General features: G+C 34.9%; 1 protein-coding gene across 4 annotated transcripts in view; it reads right to left on the reverse strand.

Annotated features, from left to right (window-relative positions):
• LOC104693927 (fibroblast activation protein alpha) overlaps window positions 1–22084 on the reverse strand; it is a 37410-nt gene that overhangs the window by 13817 nt on the left and 1509 nt on the right. Inside the window, exons 3-18 of one of the 4 annotated variants that reach the window (XM_010406887.3) lie at window positions 16945–17040; window positions 14970–15064; window positions 14788–14862; window positions 14545–14597; window positions 13389–13461; window positions 12678–12798; window positions 12009–12163; window positions 10822–10925; window positions 10359–10494; window positions 7461–7505; window positions 5674–5778; window positions 5518–5588; window positions 4867–4920; window positions 4411–4535; window positions 3160–3207; window positions 247–345 (exon numbers count right to left, since the gene is read on the reverse strand). In XM_010406887.3, coding sequence (XP_010405189.1) covers window positions 247–345; window positions 3160–3207; window positions 4411–4535; window positions 4867–4920; window positions 5518–5588; window positions 5674–5778; window positions 7461–7505; window positions 10359–10494; window positions 10822–10925; window positions 12009–12163; window positions 12678–12798; window positions 13389–13461; window positions 14545–14597; window positions 14788–14862; window positions 14970–15064; window positions 16945–17040 — 1455 coding nt within the window. The remainder of the gene's footprint in view (window positions 1–246; window positions 346–3159; window positions 3208–4410; window positions 4536–4866; window positions 4921–5517; window positions 5589–5673; window positions 5779–7460; window positions 7506–10358; window positions 10495–10821; window positions 10926–12008; window positions 12164–12677; window positions 12799–13388; window positions 13462–14544; window positions 14598–14787; window positions 14863–14969; window positions 15065–16944; window positions 17041–22084) is intronic. The other 3 variants (XM_019290568.2, XM_019290569.2, XM_019290570.2) reach the window with 3 other exon arrangements.

The following is a 22084-nucleotide window of genomic DNA, read 5'->3' on the forward strand; positions in this document are numbered from 1 at the left end:
ATAGTATTAAAGATTTTTAAAAAACTTGCATTGGGAAACAAATGTATTTTAACTATTTTACTGAGAGATACCCTGAGGCATAGACAAATTAGCTGTTATTGAACAGGTCAGAACCAGGCCTCTACTTCCCAATCTGACAGGCTAACAACTTTGTTCTACAGAAAGACAGTATTTACTATAAAAAAATTAGGGCAAAATATTAAAATGGTAGGAATAAAAAGTACAATAAAGATGTGTATTTCTTACTTATACCATCCACTTCAAGCTTATTAATTTCTTCTTTTGGCAGTCTGATCTCTTGCAAAGCAGACTGCAATTCCCAGTTGTCTTCCAATACTCTGAGCTCTAAGTAAAAGAAATGCCTGAATTATTAACTGATTTATTGTTAATTTCTCTTCAGTAATTAAGATTCCTTTACTTTGTGTTATTAGAACAGAAAGGAAATCTGTGAATTTTACAAGCAGAGTAATGAAATCCACTCAGACACTTCTAATTGGGCTCGATCACATAGCTAAATGAAAGAAAAGCACTGGTATTGCAGTGCACAAATACTCGTTAGATTTTTATAGGATGTACATTTTGCAATGCAAATCATTTCACATGTTGCCTCTGAGTGTTAGAGCCCCGCATGTTATGAAGAAACAGCTTTCTCCTGCAGAGCCCTCATCCCAGTTTTGTAAAATGGTGGGAGCTAGAAATGCAAAATTTGTCACATCGCACAAAACAGAGTCCTGTATCTCCTGTATCTCCTTTCGTACTTAACAGACTAACATAAGTTTAACCTCTGAGACCCTTGGGCAGTGTGGTTAAGCACAAAGTCATCAGGGAATATCTTGTTTCTGGGTAATGCAGGAATTCAGTTTCTCAAGGGGTTATGGCAAAGCTTCACTTAACCACTGTACAATACATTCCTACACAAAGACACCAGACTTACCATCTAACTGTCCTTAGTACTGCTCACTGAGTAAACCTTTTGGGTTTTTTTCCCTTTTTTCAATCTAAACAGTACTAACATTTATTGTTTTACTTGCATTAGACCAAATTTACAGTTACATAATTTAAAGATTACTATTTAAAATTTAGTTAATTTACAGCACAGGCTGTAGAATTATATATTATGAATCCATTGGGTCTTGTTTATGTGTTTTTCCATGAGTAGTGATGGATGAAGAATATTGTACTTAATGAAAATCTGTGACTTTTAGCTTTACTTTCAGAATGAAAAAACCTTTTAAAACTGCATGAGATTTTTCTTTTTTCCTTTACATTTCCCTCTTCCTTGTTTCTGGAAATGTTCAAAAAAAGTACAAGAAATATTCTTCTCACAACATATATTGAGCTAGGTAGTCCTTAGGACATGCCAGAAATATAATACTGGAACTTGTTCTTTCAAGGTACTCTTGGCAAGTTTTGCAGATTCAAGTGGGTTTTTTTTATGGCTGAAAGATCATTCTGCCTTTGGATGCTCATGCAAACTCAGCTGAACCCTTTTTCATCCTTCTTCTCAAAACTCCTGAAACTTCCCCATTACCACAACTGAATTGTAGGCATCCTGGAAGGAAATTCCAAACTGCTCTATGTCAGTTTAACTGTCTCCTACTAAAATTCATGGGTGATATAGTTTCAAAATGCTGCCAACTGCAATGAAAATGGATTTACTAAAAATAGTTTTGCACCACAGAAGAGATTATGAAAGCAAGGAATTTAAGGAAAATTAATTCAAAAAAGGTAATGAAGAAGTCAAAGAAAAGCCTGAATTTGTTTTTATTCCTGAGAATAACAGCACAGCAGAGGGAGGAATGATGAAACTAGTGGTGAAAATACATTACATGAAACTGTTCTCTCCTGTAGAGAGGTTAAGAAACATGTAACTGCAGTTGGACACTTAGTTGCATTCCATGTAATTCATAGTTTGGTAAGATATTAGGGCCCCTTTACATAAAAGGTAACAGTGAACCAGGAAGAACAGAGACCTATAACAATGGATTAAATATTAAAAAAAAAAATCCATGCATGATCTGTATTTAAACCTTTAAATCTATTTAAACCTTCTTCAAGAGAAATACCAGAACACAGTGTTTCTACACCATAATTGCAATAGACACATTAACCTATCTTTTCCATTTGCAAAAAATTTTAAGTGGTTATAAAATAAGATGTACCAACTACTTCTGGAGTCTAAATAATATTATGTTGCAATTCACTGACTTCCACATGAATCACCATGGATTAAGTTAATTTAACAATATTGTGGCATTTGTCTTCCTTATGTTTTTGTGTATCTTTTGGTCAGACAAAACTCAGTTAACAGTGGGTTATCAATGCAGGCTGAACTGTAAGGACCATTAAAAATATCAGTCTATTTCCACTGATTACTGGGGAATGAAGGGAATGCTAAATAACTGAAGTTTATACAGGACCATGCTAGTTTTCATAACATTTCAGGAACTGAGAGCTTAAAGTTGGAGAAGAACTTCTAAGGAAAAAACAAGGGACAGAGAGAGAAGATGCACTGCAGAACAATTAATATTTTCATAGTTAGAAAGTTCCTGCTTGGCTTGGTTGCAAACAGTCTTCACTAACAAGCTACTTAAAGAATAAGGGCTCTGAATGTTTCTTGCTGAAGATCACACTTTGTATCAATAATTACACCTTGTCTGAAGCAGTTATTTGAACTGATCATCTGAAAGAGCTTCTGCTCTTCTCTGATATCTTTACTGTTGGCTGAAGAGCAAGTCATTGATCCAAATTCTAATTAGTACAGCCCAACAGGTCAAACTGTAAACTCTAAATAGTACACTGTTGTCTTTTGTATAAGGTAGTGTTGCCTCATGAAAAAGAAAATCTCATGTTCATCCAAATGTGAAAATGAATAGCCTGGAAATCACAATAATTTTTTCTACAAAGTTTGACTCAAAATTTGGTAGACAAAGAGTTGGCCATGTTTATTTTATCTATAGTGGGTAAACAGGAAAAAAAGTGCTGGACTAAGGAACTGAGATAAAGGCATTGTGAGCTCATTCACTAGTTATTTTAATAGCAAACAAGATGAAAGGCTTCTTGATCACAATCCTAAATATTGTATTAGAAGGCCTTTATCTGGATTAGACGTAAAGGAGTATAGCAATTGCTCAGAAATAGGCAGGATACTTGCAGTACCTCTATCACCACGGTTCTCAAAAAGAGTAGAAATGGGAATCCCAGGACCTGTTTAAGAATGATAAAAAGTCAGTTTACAGTTTGAAGCTGGAATTTGGCGATGCAGTGTGTATTACATTAACATTTTGGTAACTGACAGGAGTTAAATAGCTCAAAGTCAACACACAAATCTGAATTTTCTCTGCTGTATAACTCACTAGTCCCTGCTGCAATACATAAGCTACTGTGTGCAAAGAGTTGTATATATACAGGTGTTGCTTAACAAACAGAACAGAAGCAACTTTAAATCTACTAATGCTTCCTCCCTAGAGATGAAGTGACATCTAGTTAATACCTGAGATGTGATTACATAAGGTGAATGCAGAATTATCAATGTGAAACGTTCTTCTGAGAACATGTCACATTGTATTTGTGAAGGTGAGTGCCTTTCATATGGTGACGACCTTACTGACTATTTTGTGCAAGAATGATTGAAAGGTGTTGTTATTTGCTACATTTGGTTCTCTGCTCAACGGAAGTCCTAAGGAACTTTTCAGCTGATCAGTCAGTGCAGAATCAGAACAGTAAACTTTACAAGAAGTACACAAAAGGAAAACCTTGGCTACTTTCCCCCTTTTTTTTGATTGTGATGTCACTGTTTTTTGAATACAGCAGTGGATGAAACCTCAGATCACTGAAATCACCTAACTTATTACAAAAGAGTTAAGACTCCATTTAATATATGTGGTCTTGCAAGTGGTTTCAATGATCACACATCATGAACTGAATTTTTCCAAGATCAGTTATTAAAAATGTTCTCAGGTGCTACATAGCCGACATTTATGGCTGACACAGATCTTAATAATTTCAATTGGGAAACACAGTAAAGCAGTTTCTCAGAGCTAACTTTGATCATGTAAATTGGAAATCAGTGTATGTTTCTAAATCCTGCTCTGGCTGCAGCAAGAAAAAACATGGCTCTCATGAGCTGGATTAAAATCTTTTTAGTGACATGAAGAACATTAAAAAATGTCAATTTTTTTTAAAATTTTCAAAATCCCAAGATTTTTGTTGAAAACATAAAAAAATCCTGAAAATATCTGTATTTACTGAAACATCTTCACAAAATTTTTGAACATGGAAAGTCTTTCTGGAAATCTTTCCTGGTTATTGTGACATTTCTATGATTCATGCAACAATCATTTGGGATAATCAGTATTAACTACAGTGCTGATAAATTTGATTATATGTTTGCTCCCATGCTTTACGTACCATAACAGATCAAGGCATAATACTTAGAACGTTCACTGAATCTTGCTGTATAATACTGACATCTCTCTTTTCTTAAATTGCAAGTAATGCATTGTTTTCTCATAGGTTTACTTCCAATACTGATTCTAGAAGAAAAATAAAATAAAGCAATGGTTATTTTGCTGCAATTAACTTTACATGTGTCTGTCTCACATTCTTGAACACAGGAACTGTACTTTCAGAACAGTTAATTTAAAAATAAATGCTTGACCTTTTAATCAATTTTCCCCCAAGGGTATATTTAAATGTTAGATGTTGTTTCTCCTCAATTGTCAGATATAATCTGAGGTTAAGATTTAGTTAAAATAGCTTGTGAAATTGCACATTAAGCATCTTGAAACTAAATTGTTTTATTGACAAATTCACAGACATCTTCTATTAACCTACTATCACTAAAATAATGTTGGTAACACTTACTTGTAAATATTCCTTCTTCCTGGGTAGCCTTCAAATTCATTGCTTGAATAGAAACTGTAAATTCATTTATATGTTAATAAATAATCCATAAAGTGATGACCTATGAACCAGCATCAAGATGAAAAGCCGTCTTGGAAGTTAATTTAGACTTTTTGAGATTTCTGCATGTGATGGAAGAGTAGTTAAGCTTATGTACCTTTCATCTTAACAAATCTTTGCTCGAACTATGATTAGATGACACATAAGCCATATAAATAGGAGTTCTATCTTAATTCTCATGAGCTAATCTCTCCAATTATGTAAGCTGTTTCTATCTATACAGTAAGTTGAATGAGAGATCGTAAAAAGACAAGTTACTGCAAACTGTGTGAGGGTTACCCACATGATTAAATTAAGTGTTTTTAAACAGGTCTCTCTAAAACAGGTGGTTAGAATAAATAGAAAACTGAGGGCAATTTGCAAAGAATCTTTCATAAGTAAACCGTGTTTACACACCTATGCAGTGCCTTAGCACACAAATTTGTTGTGGATTCATTCAGATAAAAACCAAATTACACCTAACTATAATCTGATGAGTTAACAAACGGTGTTCAAATGATTGTGTTGCTTTTACTGACAAGACTCACAACCTTTTTACTTCATGCCACTTACATTGCATCATTTGTTACTCTGAAAATGTATATTGCCTCCCATTCGCCACTTGTAACTTGGATTGCATTCTCCTGTGTAGTGAGACATTTAAGTTACTGAATATTGTAGAATTATTTCAGGACAGTAGATCAATGTAGATCACTTTGCTTGACTTACCACAGAGCCATTGATGTAATGAATATGCTTATAACCATTTTTGTCACTAAAAATTTTGTAGTATGAACTGCTGTCTGATGTAAAATATGGTGCAGAAACAAAGAACTGAAACAATGGAAGAAAAAACAGTAGATGAGACATAAGACTGTCCAAGCTGTTTAGCAGATTATACTACACCTACTAAAAGTAACAAGATTATTTAGTCAGTTCAAATGGGACAAACTACTTTGCACAAGTTTGTACCTGTGATATTCAATCTCCCCATGATCACGTTACAATTTCTGTCATGTGGGATTTGTTGAACTGATAATATAGATAGCTCAAGCACCCCACAAATGTGAGCTCTCTACTTGTAAGTGGAATAATTTGTATATTCTAAATTACCTTCCTTTAGTTATTTAAAAACAGACAGAGATGATTTTTAACAAATAAGTTTCTGAATAAAGCTAATGTTCATGAATGGCGCCAGACTGAATATTCTGTGGACCACAAAGTTTGGCTGTTTCACTGAACAAACACGGCATCAAAGAAATGGATATCTGAAGTTTCCCATACTATTCCACTAATTTTAAAGAACAGATTATTCCAGATTCAACTTTTACTTCCTTTCAAGCCATCACTTCTTTACTAAAATTGTCAGTTAAGGTTGAGCTACTGCAACTGTAAGTTTTACTTTCTGAACATGAAGACAGAGGAACGACATGCAAGCACTTCAAACAGCACGTTCAAACATTCCTGACTGAATATAACTTTTGAATAATTTTAACTCAAGCTCAACTAGGACATGTGACCACATGTTAAATTCTCCTTGAGACTGTATCTGTGATTCCTAGTACTTGAAATCCCATAAAGGCAAAAGCCAGGATTTATTCACATGTGCACGTTCTTTAGCTGCAATAAAAGTCTATCATCAGAACCTCAAATGAAGTGTCAAAAAAGAGAAAAGGACCAAGTAAAATAACTAATCCTTGTAAATATGTGATTTTCACATTAAAACATCTCTTAAGGGACAGTGTACTGAAAATTGAAGCTAAGTGTTAAGTCCACTGCAGGATATTCAGGCAGTGTGAGGTTCCACATACTTGATTCTGTTAACTTCCCCTGCCTGAAAGTAAACATAAGCAACACAACATATTCACTGTTGGACTATATGTATGCAAATACTGATCTCATGCCCTTACAATTTCCTTGTAAGTTTGTTTTTACTGCAAGTTTCCAAAGGTATATGGTTGTCTAGGTTACTGGGTAGAGAAAACTTCTTTTGCTAAGAGGTAACTACAGAGAAGTATCACCTGCCATTCTAAGTGGGGCATTTTACCTCGAAGGTTCCCTGCTAGCTGAAGATGTGCAGCACCTGGCACTAAAACTGTTCTGCATGGACAGGTTTTATTCTTAAGATACTATGATAGCCCATCTTATACCTTGCCCTAGTGTCATCAGAGGAATTTTACATCTATTCTTAGAGTCCAGGATGCTTTTAAGGATTACATTGCACTATAAATCTACCTCTTTCATTACTTTCCTCCCTTCATTAATTTCCGTCTCGACCTACTTTCCTGTCTAGTCAGTTGGTTGGGACAGAAGTAGGTTTTTAAATTTAGAAAGCAGGTAGCCAGATACTGTGTCTAGCACAGCATTAAAAGTCTCAGTCCTACAGAGTGCAACAGGTCTAAGCAGTAATGCTGTGTGACTCAGAAGGGTGCTTCATGTTTCAAAACACTGATGGGAAGGTGCAGGAAGCTGTAGCTTTTAACTGAATTAAAATAGAGCACAACAAGAAAACCTACTCCGCCTGCCCATCCTGTTTGACTCTCTTCTATGTGCTGTTGATTCTGAAAAACAAAAGCAAATGTACACTCTTTAAGAAGATTGAGTTTATGGAGATTCAAAATCTTCAAATAAATCAGTAGCCACCTGTAAAAGAGAATTTTAGAATATTTGCTATGAAGGTTCAGGGAGCTTGAGATTGAGTAAAAAATATTGCTGTATTAAGGTCATTACATTAATTAAACTATTGTTTTTTAACAGCTATCATCAGACATAAATAAAATTTAAAGCAATTACACAACTTTTTCACTGAAAACAAGAATGAACAACTACTTAATCTCATTAATTTTTGGCAAAAATCCAAGTAAAATAATATCAGTAATATTAATATTAAAAATTTGGTTTAGATTTTCATCTGGTTTATATTTTTTTTCATTTCAGAGCTGTGATGTTGATTTAGAGCAGTGGATGATGTGACTACTAGGCATCCTGAGACTATGAATATAAATTTAGAAGATCCTAACTCCTTGTTCTTGAAGCTGATTTTGGAAAAGACTGAGCATGAATGATGCAGCTAAAGGTGCTTTTACATTTTTACTTATCTTTTCTTGTAAAGTTTCTAGTGATAAATTAAAAAATTCTGCTTTCGATGAATGTATTTCTTTTTTTATTGTGCAAACTTTTCTTTATACTGCAGTATTTCTTCACAGTCTGAAATAAATTTAACAAATTTGCTTTCTAAGGAATACGCTTTGTATTTTTGCTTTCTAAGGAATACGCTTTGTATTTCTTATCCTCAACATAATCTCATTACTATTTAAAATCATGTGTTCTCCCTTTTAATTTAATCCCCAGAAAGTGACTTGAGCAAAAGTTGCAGGTACTTGTCCCTTAGAAGACTATTGAGTACTTTGCAAGGGCTCCACCGAGCTATTAACTCAAAAGATGAACTTTATTTCTTTTTAAGATAATAAAAACGGGATGTATTGTTTTATGTCTGCATCCTAACATTATTTTCCTTTCTTTAAATTAAGACTCAGATCTTGATGGCATAGTACATTAGAGATATACTTAACTTCTCTCATTTGAGTAGTCCCAATTTCACAAAGACATGCCTGCCTTTTACTCACATGAATAGTTCCACTGCTCATATTGGTTTCTGTGGTCTATTCACATGAGCAAGAGTTGAACATGTGAACGTTTCTGATGAATCTACACTTTAGGAACATCTTGTAGATATTATTTTGTTACTAATTTCAAATACACAAAACATAGCACATTTATTGTACATTAGAGACTCAATGTAATCTGAATTCAACAAGAGAACTATTTTTGCCAAAGGAAATGCTCAGAGATATACTTTCTAATGGCAAATAGAGCTAATGCAGCACTCCCATCTGTTCACACTCCTTCGATTGGCCATTTGTGCAAACTTTAATGTGATAAAAGCATTGTATCACTGTATAAATATAGAATTATAGAAACGACAGTAGTGACTCCATAAATAAGGTTTCACGGAGAAATGCAATTAAACAAGGATCATGAACACAGTCCTGAAAGATGTTAATTGGTCTGGTCTGGTCTGGTTCCAGCAAAGCAATTAAGCACATGCTTAATTTTAAACACATAAACAGATCTACTGAAGTAAATAAAACTGGTTGTGTGCTAAAAGTTAAGCTTGTGTTAAAGTACTTCAGTGGATTGTGGTAGAATCATAGAAACCTTAAATGTTTTTACTTTCCAATAAAACACACAATTATTAAAATATACATTACTTGGAGGCAAGGTAGAGATTCAGTTTTAATGTACCTATAAAGTGGAACAGTTACTTAGGAAATATATAAAATGCTGCATTAAATATGGGTCTTTTGCTGATAAATTACAATATTACAGTAGTGGAAAACTACCTCAATGACAATGTTCTTGAAAGAACAGGACCTTAAATTCCCTTTATATTTGCAGCAATTGTCATATTACAGAGGAATAAAAATTATTTTCAGCTTGAAAAGGCTGTATCAATAAACTCTGAATTTATAATTTATCAGTTATACCGAATGCTTTCATAAATATTCTTGCCTTTTATTTCCCATTAGTTCAGAGTTTCATCTAATGTTAGTTTTAATAGGTGTTCTGAACCCTAAGAACAAGACAAGCCAAAAGCATCAATACTAAAAGACAACAGATGAGATCTCTGTACTAGAGTTACTGAAATTCAGGGTTGTCTTTCCTTCAGGATCTATATGAATTTATCTGCATGTACACTCTTCAAGCTTTAAAAAGTTCTGTTCTGTTCAGCAGAGCACAGTCTTCTTTCCAAACTGACTAAATCATAGCATGACATATTGAAACAAAATGTACGGTTACTGTTGCAATTAGCCTGAAGTTTTCTTTTCAGCTCTGTGTTTCTGAAAACTTGCCTACTGTCTAGAACTGCATGATTTGATAAAACAGAACAATTTCTTCCTCCTGAAAACCTGCCTTACTATTAATATGTATGTTCTTTCAACTAATCTAACATTAATCTAAAAGGACATGATTTAGCCAGACTTAGTATGGAATTTCAATATGGCATAATAAGATTTTCTTTAAAAAAAATACAGATTCTATATGGTTCCACTTTTGAAGATGTTAACACAAGAAGGAAATAAACAACATTCCTGAAAGCTTCTCAGTAGCATTCTTCTGGGTTTTTTTCTGCTGTTTCAGTTGTTATTTAAGCTTCACAAAGAAAAAATTCAGTGATTTTATTTCTTGGAGTGATTAATATTTTTCACCCTTGTTCCAACAATTAAAATACTGAAAAAGGTATCACTACTAGTAAAAGATTACTGTGATAAAACACTGAAAAACGTAATTATGGCAGGGATTAACAAATGCTAATTTCAGTAGTTTTAGATTTATATTTCCAACTTCCTTACCTCTGGACAATCCCAAGTATTTGAATGTTCTTTGAAGTCACAAATAGCTAAGACTGAAAAATTCTGTATTCTCTTCAGCCATTGCACACAGACTCGAGTATCTGTTACCCAAGTAAGCCAAGTAAAATAGTGATCACTAAAATATAAAAGAAAAAGAGAAAGAAATGGTGGTTATTAAACCAGAGGAGTATAGAAGCATTGCTACAGATTGCATCCCCCCCATTACTGTCTGAAAAGCAACAGCAAAGCATCCACTGTTTTAGGGTCCTTTTTGTCCTTTATAACAATGTATCATATGGACAGCCAAAATCAAAATACAGTACTTCTAGTTAGACTCTGATCCTTCTAGGAGTTTAATATGGCAGTCCACTTTAGCAACAATACAACTCAGAGGTCCAAGCATTTAAAACAAATAGACAAAACCTTTTTTAAACAAGAAAAGACATATTTGAGAGCACACTACCTGGATGCTATGATTGCAGGAACTGGCACCTCCTTAGGACCAAAAGCTTCAGAGTAAATAGTGTCTACAACAAACACTTTAACAGTAGGATTTTTAGCTCCAGCCTTCAAAGAAAATGTATTAGGTTGGTAAAACCAGGCTCTGAATAATTCAGATAGAGGAAAATCAAAGCAATTTTTGCCGGAAAGTAGACAGGTTACAAAATATGAATTCAGTTGAGTATATTACAGCAAATAGTCTTATAAGATCTCAGAGTGACACAGCAGTAGTAGATACTTAATTGTGTATCATTTAATATATAAAGAAGAAAACCTTTTAAACAGTCACGTTTAGTGCCTTTCTCTACAGAAAACGTGCTTGATGGAAACCATTGTTCTGTTTGCAGTGTGGATCTTTGCAGCACACATTACACTGACTTCAGCATAAAACTCCAGTTTATTCACATGAGTGCAAGTGCTGTTTGCCATCACAGCAGGAAAATGGTTGCTTAAACTGATTTCATGGCTGCTTCTTCACTGCATACGTTATCAGTTTTTTAATTCTTCTCCATGTGTGGTCTAAACCATCCAGTTTTACTTTAGAACTGTGATCGAGCTGACAGGTGAGCAAATTCTTAAGATACATTAATATGATTCCTTGCAATCAAATGAACATGATAAGAGTCAGGAGAGCTCTCTAATACATGCTGAAGAAATGCCAACCCAAAACCTTCTTGCCTTAGATCTGGCACTTGAAAGCAATTAAAATCCAAAGCTCCTTGAGATCAAAAAGCACTATGGAGTCTATGAAGTGTGCAAATAACCAGAAGCTGCCATAGCCTCTATTTTTAAAAATTAAAAATAATTTAGCCTCATAATTTATTTACTATAATGAAAAATAACAACTGCATAGTTTACACATCAGAATAAGTAAACTGAATTGAAAAAAAGTAAGGCTTGACAACGCAAGCATGCACTTTAGCACTTGCTTTTTACTTATGCGAGTAATTCCATCTATTTCGCTGACATTATATTTAAATTTTAAATGTACCTACAGCTTTTCAGAACTTAGACCAAGCTTTTTTTCTTTCATTTAAGTCACAATAGATTTAACCATGGTAATACTCAAGAAATTAAGAACAGTTAATTTTCTCATTGTCATAACTCATTTCTCAGCAGAAAGGAAGTCAAAAGAATGATAAAACATACCTTTGGGTATGGGATAGTTATTTTCCTAGGATACTGATCCTCACCAAAATATGAATATTCAATAACTGGTATGTCAGAATCATTAAATTGTACATATGCTAAATATCTTCCACTTGGAGACCACCACAGTGCATATTTTGTTGCTAGCATTTCCTCTGAGGAAAAAAAAGTTTTTAACTGTAATCTATTTTCCAATCTGTTTTAGCATTCTACTCAGCAACCTAGACACATAAAGACAGTTATACTAAGTAAATAACATCAAACATCTCAAAATGTGCACACAGATCCCACTTAACTCACTTGGGATTTTCCTGTGTGCATTTGTTTGTTTTTTTAATTCTTTTTGGATGCACTGAAGTGCCAAATTTTCACTGAAATTAAAACTTCCTTTAAAGTTTAATTCCCAGCCTCTGCCTTTGCATCAGAAGGAAGACAACTTTGTAGAGTTCTGAAAAATTACAGTAACAAAGACTCAGGATTTCGGTTACGTGCTATGAAGATAAAATTCATATATTGTACAGCAAATAAGATGTGGAAATGAAGTAATCCTTAGGGCTTTAAAAAATGAGTATCATCACAGATATTTTAGAATGGATTGCGAAAACCAGAACCAGGTAATCTAAACAAAGCATTTATCATGTTAGTTGCTGCTCTTCAAGATTTACTTACCTTCATAGACCCAGTCAGGAATCCCATTAAATATTTCATTCTGTTTTCCATCACTAGTTATTTTAATTGGTGCCTCTCTTGGACTTTGTTTCAAATAGATATTATTCTGATATACATATACCTAAAGACAAGAAAGTTTTTTTTAAGAGTACAGGCAATAACAGGATTAGAGCAAGATCTTCTGCAGTCAATACTCCTACATTACACTAGCAAGACAAAATGGGAAATAAATGGTACAGTAACAGCCCTTGCAAATTCTGCAAGTGTTGGTATCTCAGTAAATAAGTTATACATTTCAGGCCAAATTCTGTGTTCAGTAAAAATTTTAGAACAGATTTTAAATATTGCATCTGTAAATCCCCATTTTAAATTCATGTGTTACACAGTGTTAAAGGGAAACCAATTGGTTTTCAGGCCTTGAAACTGCATTTAATCATATATAAAATTATGTTGGCCAATTTTGGATAGAGGCTGGTGAGCAAACTGAAACACATAATGTACCTGAGAACATGGATTATTCTTCTACTGAGACATAGACAGTAAAATCTGAACAAGTTAAAACTGTTTTCTTTGTCTTTCTTTCTTATAATCAAGATTAATAAACACAGGCCTGTCAAAAATATGGCCTAATAAAATAAAAATCAAAGGCAGATAAATGTCTTTTAGCCACACAAAGCAAATCAATTCTAGCACTTAATTATCTTTACTAACCAATTTGTGTCCAACGGGTGACCAGGATATATACTGAATTTTATGTGGAAGCTGATTTTCTCTTACAAAACCACTGAAAAAAGGAAAGAAGTTGAGATGGCTTTTTGTGCACAGTGCAAATGGATCATTATACAGTACATTAATAAAAAAGTCAAAAAGTCATTTTCTAACTGCTTATTGTTGCTCAAGCAATGCAAAATTAAAGCAGGCAGAGACATGCAGTTAACACGATGGTGTGCACCAGTGCTGGCAAAGGCTTAAACTTAGTCGTTTGAAAACCTATTCAACAGCCTAAGGAGACAGCCTTATCTCTTTCCAAATGCTGCACAGGCACCTACAGTCATTTGCTGTATCTGCAGTCTGCATTACAGTCTCAGCAGGTTATTGGGAAATGTGAACTCAGCACACAGCATGCTGAGGCAAGAGCCACAGCAGCATGTCCAGCACTTGTTAAGGATCATAACTCACATGCAGAACCTCTCTACTCACATTAGCTTGCAGCAGCTTTTTTCTGTCACCTTGAGCCAACAGTTTCCCAAGAATGGCACAGCTCAGGGCAGCCCCCGTTGCTCAGAACTAAGAAGCATTTGATCATGCTGCTCCTTACAGCATAAAAAGGTGACTGCAGAGGCAGGTGGCCTCCTTTGGATTTGGGTGGTAAGGGAAGTGGTTTGGGCAATCTTGGGAAAGAGACCAAATGCCATAGGAGAAGCTGTAAACTTTTGAGGAATGCAGGATGGATGGTTACAAAATCACGGGAGCCCTAAAGGACATGAGAGACTTTTTGGAAAACTAAAGGTTAGATCAATGATGAAAAGAATTAATTAGCAGAAGGGCATGGAGACATCAGATGTGAGACTGAAGCAGACTCAAGCAGCCAAGATAGGGTGGACAAAAATCATGCAAAAAGGGAAAAAAAAGAGACTCTTGAGCCATCAAGGTTGTTGGGCATGAAATAGAAATCAATCCAGATGAAAGGAATGTATGATTTTCTTAGAGAACACTTTTTTTTTCTCAAGCAAACAAGCAACCTGACAGATTTAAGCAAAAGCAAAGCAAGTTGGTAGTCACACTACTACAGTTTTGGAGGGAATGCTTGGAAGTACCTCACTACAGTGTATTCACCACAGCTGTCACTAAGAATATCAGGCCTTACCCATTTATGAGATCATAAATGTGGTATGATGCCGTATAAGAGTATCTCCACAGCTGCATAAATTAAGCAAGAAAATATTATTAGCCTTGAAAATTATAATCTAATTATAAATAATCAGCTGCCTCTTTACAGCCTACCCCTTTCTCAAGAGAGTACCAAGAAACATTTATCTATGGTAAACACAATCAACAAAATACTAAACAAAATTAAACATTTAATTAAGAGGTATATTAAAATAATTACCTTTGAATAATTGCTTTCCAGAGCTATGAAATATTGGTCTGATGACATCACATAATTTGAAGCATTAACTTGCTTCTGAAAAATTAAGAAGTAGATTAGATTCTAGTCTCTCTCACTTTTAAACTGGGACTTGAAATACAACTGCACTTTTCAGCCTTTTTATTAATGAAAAAGGTACATACCATTGTGCTGTTTGTCATGATGGTGGTTGCGTAATTAATTTCAACATTGTAAAGAATAATATCATCTTCTGCAGACTGATGAAGATATTCATTATCTTTATAAACAAGATAAAATGTCTGTTACCTTCACAGAAGATAATAGAGAACAAATCTGTTCATCAATGAATTCACACCTCTTTCAAAGAATAGGTCTTAAGCAAATATCTTTTGGCATCTACATAAAAAATGTTTCTTTTCTAATGATTCTGAGGTACGGAGTTATCAAGAAACTGTCTTCAGTGTTCTTGAGTACATTCTCCAGATTATACACAGCACAGAGGATCAACTATTTAACTTTACAAGTCAATGCCAGATTTTATTCTCATCAATGTCTGATCAAGAATGCCAGTGACAGACCTATTAGAAAGTCAGTGTCAAAATGTAAATGTTTTAAAGAAAAAGGTCTTTGTTTATCATTTTATCATAACATTCTCATTTGTATATTCTGCAGATAACAGCATTACCATGCAACTGACACGGCACGACTCTGCCCTTGCTTGCACAAGTCATACAAAGTGAGGGTGAGTGGCCTTCATTGAAAATGGAATTTAACCCTACCTGTGCTCAAGAGCTGAGCTATAGTTCAGTGGAGAATGAAGATCAGAATTTTAGTTTAAGATTATTATTTTCACTGCTATAAACAGAGAGAAGGAATTACATATTTGGTGTAGCTAGAAAACAAGACTAAAAGTTAAAAAGCAGCCTGAAATATTGTGAAGATGTTAATTTTTTAGGAAATTAGATCACCCTTGGATCTTTTGAGCACTCTTGTGTGATTTGTGTAACAGTATTTGTGTTTAAAATCACCCTTAGGATGAGATATACAATTTTAACTCCTTGTTTCAGAAAAGAAGTAGACATATGGAATGCTGTAGGCATGACTATCTATGGAATCTTTGGCATGACTTTTGTGTGAGTTTTGTGACTGTTAAAAGGAAATATAAGTCTAAGTGAGAAAGCTATAAAGAGGGAAGAATAATATTAGGTTTAGGTGATATGCTGCCTACGTCCTTCAGACATTCAGACAGAATTCTAACAGTGACCTAATTTTTAAATCATACGAGTGATATCAACATACTTCAAACTATTAATTGTAAAATTTGAACTGCTGCAACCAATGCTGTATAAGGCTTAATTTCAGTTCTAAAATTTTGGGCTAAAACTAGCTTGGTGAGACTCCATGTGAATGGGCACTGTGCTTCTTGCTACTGGCAGAAAACAGTGCTTGAGGCAGCACAGAGATGGGAGTGGTAGTATGTGTGCTAGAATATAATCCAGGCCAGCTCCAGCCTTCCTGGGCTGTGCAATTCAGTGATAACAAGAGCAGCACTTCAGCCACATACAGATACATTTATATCAGCAGCAATTAATTTCATGTCTCTACCTTAAGGAACTTAGAAATTCAACTTTATTTTCTCTGCAATATTCTGTAACTCAGGAATTTCAGCAGTGTCAGCATTTCCTTAAATGAGATAAGAACAGCTGGCATCATTGCAGAGCCATGGAATTACTGAAAACAAAGAACAGGGCCTGCAAAACAGACTACCTCAATCTTTACAAGTGGTAAGTGAAAAAGTGCTGTGAAAAGCATGAAAAGGAGCTTGCTTAAGGAATGACTGACACATTGACAAATTTCTTTCACTTGCTGCAGTGAATATGACAGTAAAAGAAATAAAACACTGAAGGCCTCTGTAAAATTACACTTTATACTTGACTTAGACATGTCTGTTGAAACATGAAATACCTGGATTTTCTAGAATGACTGACAGAATAGTAAATTTCAACCATAAGTTTTGACTAACACATTGTTTAATTTCATAGTTAGCATTCATTCAAAGTAAAGCTGGAAGGAAAATACTTTTCTCAGTCTGTGTAAATCAGTCTGGAAAGACATATTAGAAAGGCTTATCTGTGTTTGAGAAAAGGTTTTACTTACCTGACACCCAATATGGAAAAAATGTTTTGTATTGGAAGTTTCCATTCAAATAATCCTCCAATGTAAGAGCTCTGGGACCATCATCTGTGTTGACAACTAAGAATAAGAAAAAAAGTTTCTGTTAATGAAAAGTGGGGAAAAAAAATTACTAATCTAGCATTTTCTTTTTTCTATATTTAATGCCATGGAACTGTGAGGATACCATAGTCCTGGAGATATGCAAAGAGTAGGTGCAGCAGAAAGGCAAGTTTTTTGTTACTGTTCTGATAAGGTCCTTTAGGCTCTGAAAGACTCATCTTTGGAAATACAAAATTAACTAGACAAACTAATTTATTTCAACCACTTATTCACTCAGACACATTTACCTGAAGACCCTGCAAGTCTAAATAAGCCTTTTTCACACAAATGACAAATTAAAGGTTATTTGGTGTTTTTTTGGTTTTTTTGTTTTTTTTTTAAAGCATGGGTTTCATGAACTTGTAAAGACAACGGTTTTAATCAAGACCTTCACATGTTCAGCAAATGGTCAAACAACAGGATGTGCTTACGAACCCTTACTTCCAAATTTTGTACATGCCTCCTTAACTATTGTTAGAAGATGGATGTAAAGCTTGCAAAATAATCTCCATCCACATATATTTCTTAGTAGTCACATGAAAAACATCTATGAAGGAATGCAGGTAAAAATAATGCTGAAAAGTAATGAATGAGTGAACTCAAACTTGAACATTTTATTTAATGCTGCAAAAAAAAGTTGACAATGACTCTGGAAAGAAGACAGGTACTCAAATATTTGATTTCTAAGCAGGTCAGAAAAAGGTATTAAAATAATGCAAGAAGTGGAGGCTAGTTTTGTGGCTCTTGTCTGGCTATATTTTTTCCCAAAGCTAAACAACTTAAGCTAGGGCAGATTTTAAAAGAAAACGGAAGGACAATCAGCTGGATGAGAAGAGGATTATGCTGTGCAGTTCCTGTGTAGAACCTATGCAGTTCACAAGAGTGCGAGCAATCAAAATATTTAATCCTCAAAAGATGCACGAACTTTTCTGATAAAGGCAAATTTTTAAAGTTCAACAGCAATAATAATGGCAGCTTTCAGGTTTAGGCATCCTGGATGCTATGCTTTCTCCTTTAAAATCAAAGGGACTTCTGATAGGGTTTTCAGAGGTAGCAGAGATGTCACACTGCAGCTTAGTAGATCTCTGCCACTTCCCCTGTTTGTTCCTTCAGAGCTCTCAGATGACTGTCAGATAATCAAGATGACTCATTGCTCTCAGGTTTCATATCATGCTCCATCACTTGCTCATTACAGTCGCCCTCTCTGCTAAGATCACACTGACTGCCTGGGAAATGTTTCTTCATATTGCCTTCTATAGTACTTTGTAATGATAATACTTATTTTCTTCTGCTAAGTGACTATTACTTACTGTAGAATACACATGTCAGGTTGACTGTTGACACAAGCATTGTCTGCACTAATGCAGAAGAAAGCTGTCACAAGGAATAAAACTGAATGCCAATCCAGAGGCAAAAACCTGTCCGTATAAACTCTGAGCTAGCAATAGTCCAGAAAATATCCCAAGAAGGTCAATAAGAAGTTAATTCCTCTTGCTAATACTATGACTGCATATTAGAGATCTTTGATACACTAATGATAAACATAGAAGATGACCGCCTTAAAAAAAATATGCAGAGGAGATAATTCCAAAGAATCCAATTCTAGTTATGTCGAGTGATGATTAATTACCACTATCTCTCCGTTAAAATTCTCTAAGTGAATAAGCCTATTAACAAAAGAAATCGCCTGGCAAGATCTATTTCCAAGGTAGTTTGTATAGAAGCTTAAAATTTGCAGTCCTTTTTGATACTTTAATCTGTTAAAATTACCTGGTTCCTTCTCTCAAGACAAGCAATAACACAAACTTCTCATCACTGGTCTAATTTTCACAGCTCTAATTTAAACCTTCCCTCTGTTAGCCATCTCACCCTTGCATACTTAATATTCTGTGAGGATTTATTATGACTACTAATGATTTTCAAAATGTGCCTGCTTAGATCTGAACTTCTACCACTGCATTGAAAAAAATTTGAACACAACTATTTCTCACTTGAGTACTTTTAATTTTGAATGCTTGTTTTTATGTAACAGAAGATAGCAGCAGCATCTCCAATAATTTCCCACAATTGTTTCTGATTCTTTCTTCTGGAACTAAAGACTTGTTCAATAACAGTATCTGAAATCTCTGCTCACAAACCAGACACAAACATGAAAAGTACTTTACGTATCAGCAGCACTCTCTAGAAATTAATTTGGATGGCTGTTGGCAAATTCTTTCATTGTGGTTTGTTTCTCCATGAAACAATAAAGATGAAAAAAGATGCCCAGGGATGAAAAGGAAGCAAGTAGCAGAGCCAACCACAGAAATGAAAGCTTACCAAATTTCAGCTTTGCCCACTTCGCTTCACCACCCCGCTGTCACAGTTTTAATCCTTTGTGGTCCATTTCCACACATTTACAGGGTGCAGTTCTGCATTTCTCTGTGCACTGAATTGGTTATTTTGCTTCACAGTGTAACTTGTTTTATATATTCAATGATCATAATTATTCACTCATGCATTTGAGTGTATTGGACTTACATGTATAATTGTGGTGATAAAAGTCTGTAAACATCTAATAATTGTCACTGGCTTTATGCAGATACCTTCTCCTTTACCTTTCAGTTCACTGTCATGAGAGAGCTTAATAAAACACAAAAAGCAAAACTTTATATTAAACTCAGATTAACTTTATGCACATCATCCCTGTGAAATTCTGTTCGTATTACCAGGATTATTCAATTTCAAACACTGGATGTGGGTAAACCAACACAACCCTTTATATTTCAAAGCTCTCCTGGCTTACTTCACAACATGTTCTAATGTACATCCTCATAAATTGTGTCTAATCCTGCCAAATTAAAGTAGGCATACATAATAACCACAAAGTATTGTTGTTTCTGTATATGGTATTTTTAATATATGTAGTTATATATATATATATGTATTTTATATGTATTTAACATATATGTATTTTTAAATGTATTTTATTTAGCATCCACTGCTGAACATCAAGTAGAGGACATACCAAAGGAAAACTGGTTAGCATGGTATTATTGTCTGCTTCTGAACTAGAATGTCCATTCTCATCTCTGTGGGCTGATAGTAAATAGCTGAAGCACAAGCTCCTGCAACATGAGGAAACCCAAAACTCAGTTCAGCATCAGAAATTAATTCCAACACTCCTGACTCTGCTCCAGAACTTCAGTCACACTCAGCATCAACTCACATCAACTGAACCTGCTTTTCCACTTTTGGATTTGGCTGAGGTGTTGAGAGAACACTATCTCCTCCTAAGAAACTGGCTGCTCACCACTTCCTGGCTGAGCAGTAAGCCCTCTGACCTCATCTGTGACATCAGAAAAACAGGGACTGGGCCAAGTGTACAGAGGGAACAGAAACTTCACCAGACATGACTTTGGACATTCATTAAAAGTAGCAGAAGAGATTAACTTGGTGCCTAAGCAATACATATGGTTAATTGTAACTCTGTCTGTGGTTCCGCTATTGCTTTTCAACTGCAGACAGGTATTTTCTTTCATGTTTATGCTGCAGAAGAACAGGACTGGGTACACCAGTGTACAAGTGAAAAGCACCTTTCTGAACTGTTTGGAGTTGCAGTGCCATAGCTGGTTTAGCACCGTCAGCTAAATGCTACCACACATTCCTAACTCAAAGATGCGTCAAAACACGGTCAGTAATTTCTTAGGCATGGATGCTGTTTGCTACACAGAGATTGCCCACCCTCTTCTTCTGAGCCCCACAGAAATTGTCTAATAACCGCAAGCATTTCCCTCTTAATATCCTCTCCAAAAAATTATTTTCCAGTGCAACTTTTTGGAAATTTTGACATTTTTACACATTTGCATGTGTAAATCAAAACCACCTATCACATTTTGAGAAGTCTGAAGAACATGAAATGACTAGAAACTTAGCAGACAAAAGCAGAACTACATGCTTCTTCCAGTTCTTTCAGAATTACAAATTACATTTTTCTTTGCTGATTTCTTAAGCAGAAATTTGTTTGGTCTGTGTCTATACATTTCTCATATGCAATTAATTGTCTTTCTAGATTGCCACGTCCTTTCAGCTAAACAGTGGTAAAGGTGGAATGTACAAACAACACTCCATCTGTGTAGCCATTTCCTGTCTGTCTTCACCTTGCAAAATTTGTGACCACAAAATTAATTTATTTCTTCTATTTACAACTGACCAGTAGTCCACTAAGAATTCAAAAAGGTTAAGGCATTCAAACAGGTAACTGCAGCACTTGCAGTCCCACCTGAGAGTAAGAAGCCATAATCTGACACATCCAACATAACTGTGTGTTAGACACAACTGTGTGTTCCACAATCGTCTAAAATGCTCCTCCAAAAGCACCCTGTGAAATAAGACAATTTCTTTATCATCCAACTGGATCTAAATATGATGTTTGGGATGACTGGTTATCGAGTCACTCTTCCAAGAATCTAGAGAGATTACAAGAGTTCTCCATAATTGCTCAGGTACTGAAGAGGCCAGTGAGATGTATGTGAGAACCTGAGAGGGGAAAAAACACATTCACTCTTTCCTGCAGTACCTCCCATCATCTTTACAATTTCTTCAGGCTGCCAAACTGATCCTTGGACTCCAACCTCTTTGTTTCCTCAGTACTACTTTTTTATTTAAATCTCATAAAAATATTCTGCCTTCCCCGTCATAAAATGCAGATTTGATGGGAGTAAGTCTGACTTGATACCATGCATTTACCTTGTAGTGAAAGCTCATATCTGACCATGCTTAGCTAGACAAAAAATCTGGCACCCCACTATTGACAGTAAAAGTCAAACCTGTCACTCTGAGGTGGTATCTTTTTCCAGCACTGCATAATATATATGCATATAATTGATATAATCTATCCTCATATGCAAATGCTGCATAACAGAATCATCTCTAACTGCTTCAGAAACCTTCAACCCTTCCCTCAACAACCCATGATAAACATTATTCACAGAAATATCAGATACGAAAGAGATTTCACCTTTCACAAAACCTGCATATTAAC

This window comes from Corvus cornix, chromosome 7 (genome assembly GCF_000738735.6).
Source record: "Corvus cornix cornix isolate S_Up_H32 chromosome 7, ASM73873v5, whole genome shotgun sequence".
Taxonomy (NCBI): domain Eukaryota; kingdom Metazoa; phylum Chordata; class Aves; order Passeriformes; family Corvidae; genus Corvus; species Corvus cornix.